The 5,848-nt window shown below is 39.8% G+C and overlaps 1 protein-coding gene and 1 long non-coding RNA gene across 2 annotated transcripts; one reads left to right on the forward strand and one right to left on the reverse strand.

The window, feature by feature from the left end:
* Positions 1-787: 787 nt before the first annotated feature.
* Positions 788-3,251, reverse strand: FZD10 (frizzled class receptor 10). Its single transcript, XM_053471755.1, has one exon. The coding sequence runs from the start codon at positions 2,745-2,747 to the stop codon at positions 993-995; it is 1,755 nt and encodes a 584-aa protein (XP_053327730.1). The 5' UTR covers positions 2,748-3,251; the 3' UTR covers positions 788-992.
* A 115-nt stretch (positions 3,252-3,366) lies between these two features.
* Positions 3,367-5,067, forward strand: LOC128502065 (uncharacterized). Its single transcript, XR_008355085.1, has 2 exons — positions 3,367-3,501; positions 4,512-5,067. It is a non-coding gene; the product is annotated as an uncharacterized LOC128502065 (long non-coding RNA).
* Positions 5,068-5,848: the final 781 nt, after the last annotated feature.

The raw sequence follows: 5,848 nt of genomic DNA on the forward strand, positions 1-5,848 counted from the left end.
AATAAAATAGTAAGGCATGAAAAATAATCGTATATTACAAATATATACAATAGAACAACTGTGCAAGGTCAGCACAGTAAAGAGCAACACACAGTACAAAGTTTCCCTTTGCAGTATCTAGTGCTTTTTTGATCTATTCAAGAGTAGAATTGTTTCACAATAGAAAGAGTCAATAAGCCCTTTTGAATTGATCCCATTTCTCTCTTTTAACCAAACAGTCCCAACGTGTATAACATTTGGCTTGATTTCCATTTAAAAGCCACAAGGTAAAACCTAAAAGGTCCCTTTGTGAATGACCCCACATTGATGCTTTGTGTATATTTAACCATTTCCTTACAGGTGGTTTGGGAAGCTGCTTTATCAGGCCATCCAAGTCAGACTAATCCAACAGGGTTAAGGGGTTAAACAATATCACACGTTATATCCGATAATAGTTATACATCCCCAGCATAAATTGCACCAGGCATTAACCCTTCCTGTGATCGAGATTATGTTCATCTCATGTTCCCTAACACGTCACATGGTTAAGAACATACACTTTCGCAAACATTTACGAACTGGTTTATACATTTTTTTTCATATGTTTTGCACCAGGAGTGGCAACAGCTGACCTTGGACTGTTTTTAAATTAAACTCCCATTATCCTCAGCCAGCTGTGTGCTGGGAGTTGCAATCCAAACAACATTCTTGGGCGGCTGGTGCTCCACCCTGCTTTAACATACCCCACATTTAATAGTAGATTCCACTCAGGTACAAGCAACTGTTGGGGCGAAATAGTTTAGTAGGGATTGTGAATTTGACCAAAGATTAATGCTTTAAAATCCATTTAACATAAAACCTTGCTTGTTTTGAAAAATTAAATTGTAAAAAAAAGTTCCTGCAAAGTGTTCATATTTTGTTATGCTGCGGTGAACAACCAAAAAGTCTTGGTTCAGTTTTCTACACTGTTTAGTTTAAAGTGGGTATTAAAAAATATTGGCTTTTCTTTTCAGTTAGACACAGGTGGGAGATTGCAAGGCTGACTCATACTTCCCATACTGAATTTTTTGCGGGTGTTGGGGTTTTTTGTAGATTCCTGTACTTGTGATGACGCTCGCAGGTTTCCTCCTGTTTCTTTTCTTTAATCTCTTGCTAAATACATTCTGCCAAGACTGTAGGGTTTTAGAAGTCCATATCCACATCCCACTAGTGATTCCCACTACCAATAACATAAATATCTTCACCATAAAAATCTCCACTGCTGGTATAGAGTTTGCCATAGTGCAGTCCAAAACCTTGGTCTGGTTGTTTTCTTTACACTTGTCTTGTGTGGCCAAGATTTTCCAGAAATCCATGTTAAGGCGTTCATAGAAGTAGCAGGCAATGACACATGTGGCAGGAACAGTGTACAAAACAGAGAAGACTCCTATTCTTACCATAAGTTTCTCCAGTTTATCGGTATTTTCGCCACCTGTTTTCATCACCCTCCTGATATGGAAAAGAGCCACAAACCCAGACAGGATAAAAGAGGTCCCTATGATAAGATAGCAGGCTAATGGAATGAGCACGAAACCTGTAAGAGCATTTACATCCATGCTTCCAACGTAGCAAACCCCTGTCAGCTCATCACCTGCCACCCTCCTCATCACTAATATCATGATGGTCTTCACAGCTGGGATAGCCCAAGCAGCTAAGTGGAAGTAACTACTGTTGGCTTCAATAGCTTCATGTCCCCACTTCTTCCCGGCTGCTAGGAACCAAGTTAGGGTTAAAATTACCCACCACAAAGAGCTGGCCATACCAAAATAATAGAGGACAAGGAAGACTATGGTGCAACCAGTGCTTTCCAGACCTTCTTGGATGACATAGAGTTGACCACTGTCTCTGTCGCAGGCTATACTATCCGCTCCAACAAACAGTCGAATGATATATCCCACTGAATAGACACAGTAGCACATAGACAGGAAGATGATAGGCCTCTCAGGGTACTTGAATCTCTGAGGGTCTATAAGGAAGGTCAGTACGGTGAAAGCGCTGGAGAAGAAGCATAGTATGGACCAGATTGCAATCCATATGAAGGCAAACTTCTTGTCTTCCTTGCTCCAGTAGACATCAACTCCAGACTTACACAAAGGGGCACAGGATGCGCTCTTCTCCACGTGGTGAAACTTTCCCGAGTTCTCACAGGTTGCCCTGCTAAGGGTGTCCTTAGGTTGGAGATCATGGCTACTGCTGGGTCTGTGTGGTCGGAAGATGGGAGGCAGGATACTGGATCCTCTGGGTGCATCATCAGATCCATTGTTTGGAGCTTCCATGCACAGATAGTTAGGGTCATTCTTGTTAGGCAGTTTGCTACAGTCAAGTGAGTCTGGCCACTTAAAATTGAACTGTTCCATGATAGGGGAGCACTTGAGTCTGGCTTGCTCACACATAACCCTACATGCAGGGATAGGAGTGGAAACTTGTTCGGTGCACATGGGAGCATACAATGAGCACAGGAAAAACTTTAGGTGGCCGTGACAGCCATACTCCACCAGTGGGGCAAACTCATGAAGCTGGATGGCTGCCTCCCTCTGGTTTTCATGGCCCATAAGATTCGGCATCCTGGTCATGTTATATCCAATATCCTTGCACATAGGTATTTCTATGGTTTGACATTTCCCTTCTCCAGTTCGGTCTGTGTCTATGGAGCTAATCCCAGAACACAGGCAGGCTCCAAGCAGCAGCAGAGTCAGAGAGGATTTGGAGAGCTGTCCTTTAACATCCATGTCTATAGCTCACAGGGAAAGCGTCCTTTAAAGTTTAGTCACAGGCTGATATAATGCAGTGTGACAGAGACGGAAGTCAAAGCTGCATAACTCCTTTGAAATGGATCAACCCCGGGCAGTGTCTGTTCTGAGATAAGCCCTGCTATACTCTTAGCCAGCCATGGTCCATCCTCTGGATCTGCAGCCCTGGCATTAGAGAAGCGAGTAAATCACTGGGAAGAGGTAAGTGTATCAGCAGTAGTCTTCTTCACACTTTTGTAGCGAGGGAGTGAAGGTCCTCTGATCACTGTCCCACCAGCGATCGCCGTGACTGCTCCTTACACATACCCAGAGGTACAACCTGTTCGTGGTGGCCCCTTGCTGCCGGCTGCTGCTAAGAAGCTCTCTCTCTGCCCTTGTCTGGGTGTCTAATCCAAGTGAATGTGGAATTAATTCCCAGTGTTTGGAGATCCCTTTCCTTTTGCAGCCTGTGATCATCTGCAGACACTCCTCCCTCCCTCTGCTCTCTGGCGCTTCAAGCAGCTGTTTTGGGGGCTGTGTCCCAGGATATAAAAAAAAACCTGTAGGAGATCCGCCTTTCATACGACACCTACTTTGCATAAGAAAGGTGAAGCTGACACGTTGATTACTTTGCAATGGGTCGGAACGGCTTGTAGTCCTTCAGCAGGACCCCTGCACTTTCTCTCCCCTCCCCCCCACAAAAAAGCCTTGAAAGTTTTTAGAGTGTCTGCAAAGTAATCTCTACCAGGCGCAGGTAGGAAGTGAGAGAGGGGGTTGGGGGGGAGCAGGTAGGAGACTCAATTGTTTGTAAACAAAGCATTTTGCTTTTGAACCTTTTTATTCTTTGTTTGTGTTAGTGTGTGTGTGTGTGTGTGTGGGGGGGGTACACAAAGTCATACTTTTTATTGCCACTTCTATAAACCAGACTGAATAATCACAAGTATCTATTGTTTACTAATGACCTGCTATCTCCGAAAACGTTGTAAAATGCAAAGATCAAAAAAAAAACCCTAATGCTTTGATTTACCAAAACCTCAAGATTTCCCTTTTATTTGAAAACAGAGAACATAAATTTGAAATATTTATCAAAAATCATTCCTAAAATGTGGAACTAGAAATGTTTCAGAGGGGTAATTCATATATATATATATATATATATATATAATATATATGTATATATAATATAATGTGTATATATATATATATATACACATTATTTAAAGTTGTTTGTATGACTAATAATAAAATGCTAATGGTTTTTGTCTAAAATTGGTGTGATTATCCACAAATGTTTAATAGCGGGAATAACTGCTGTACATATAAAATGTTTCTGGCCAACACAGAAATTGTAAATTAAAGATCAATTTTTGATGGAAATCAGAGCCTAGAAGCACTCTTCTCCTATAAGATCAACCAACAGAAGTAAAACAGAATCTCAGTCTGCTGGGAAAGTAAAATGTGTCTTCTATTTTTGAATTAGTGTTCTACAGTGGGAATTATGTTTGGATGTTTATAGTATTATATTTAGTATTTATGGTATTAGATATGACGCTTTTATAGTATTAGACATATGACGTTTAGTACTAAACTATGCAAAGTGATTACGTTATAGAATACATCAAATGGATATTTCAGTAGTCTAGGTTATTTAAGACAGGAGGTCTGATCTAGGTAAACCCCCATATAGGGTTGTGTAACTAGCTAAAGGACAACTCAACACATTGTATTTCTCTTTATTTGTAAAATGTAACTTTTTTCTAACAGGGAAATGGTTAACTTGTCACAACAGAAGACCCAAAACGAGGAGAAGGTTACTGAATGCGTTTTAATTGTTGCAGCTAATGTGTCCTGTTTTTACTTTGGCTATTGTGGATCCATGAACGGTTTCCCATGACAAGCAGAATGGATTTTCAGCTCTTTTTAATACACTGGAGCCAGCAGGGCACTTTCTGGGAAAGGGTTAATTAAAAGGTCTACTCTGGTCACCCTGTCTCTGGAGGTGGCATCATCTATCATGCATCTTTTAGAAGAAAAAAAGAAAAGGTTCCCTACAACTGAAGACCACTGAATTACTTAGTCACAAAATTCTACAGAAATGATTTGGAGAGAGGACCTGGTCAATTGACAAAGATTATGTAAAACACACAGGCTCCTCCTGATATCCCCTTAGGAGTAAAGCTGTTAGTTGTGTTGATAATAACAATGTAATGGTTGCAAGAATAGACACAACAGCCTTCAATCTGGAAAGTGGCTGTTTGCATCTCAAACAGGAGAGATGCTGACATTGTTTATCTAGATTTGAGTAAAGACCCTCCCCACACTTGTGTTCTTGATGTAGATCATATATAGACTGCAAATGCTCATATCAGCAACATCAGTAAGATAATCAGCATTAGAACTAGTTACTCAAAGAACTGTATTTGTAGGCAAACTGATCTAACAAGATTATCTTCATTATCCCTCAATCTAACACTGGTTTCTTTGATCCAGAAGAAAGTTGCATCCAAATACCAAATTTTATGGTACTAATTACATATACACAAACATGAAACAAAAACACCAATCAATAAATGCAAACACTTAAAATATCGTATTGACTTCTTATAAGCTGTGTATTTAATTCAAAGCCCCTTTATAAAATAAAAACTCATTTTTCCAAACATTTTAACTTTTTCATTTTTTTTTTCTTTCTTTTTTTTTTTTTTTTTTTTTTTAATAAATCTCCCAAAAGTCAGTTCTTACATGTTACACTTGACTTGCAGTTTCACAAAGCAAATTGCATTATTATTGCAAGAGATGGGTTATATTGTTATAGTTAGAAAATGCTACCTTCCTGGTTTATAACACAAACCATTCGCTCTTCCATGTTTTCGTAAATAAACAGATCCTTTTATTTTCTATGTGCTTTCTTCGAACATGTGGGATTTAAGATGAGTCTTTTTTTAGTGGAGAAGGCTGACTCCCTGCTGGTAGCTTGGTTGCAGCCTGCCACCCCCCTCTGGCAAGTGTTATGGAGAATTGGAAGGAATTTTATGGCTGTCTTTATTTTTTCTTTTGTCTTCTTTGAAGAATGACTTTGGACATTTTATTTACATATTTAA

This window comes from Spea bombifrons, chromosome 1, assembly GCF_027358695.1.
Source record: "Spea bombifrons isolate aSpeBom1 chromosome 1, aSpeBom1.2.pri, whole genome shotgun sequence".
NCBI classification, from domain to species: Eukaryota; Metazoa; Chordata; class Amphibia; order Anura; family Pelobatidae; genus Spea; species Spea bombifrons.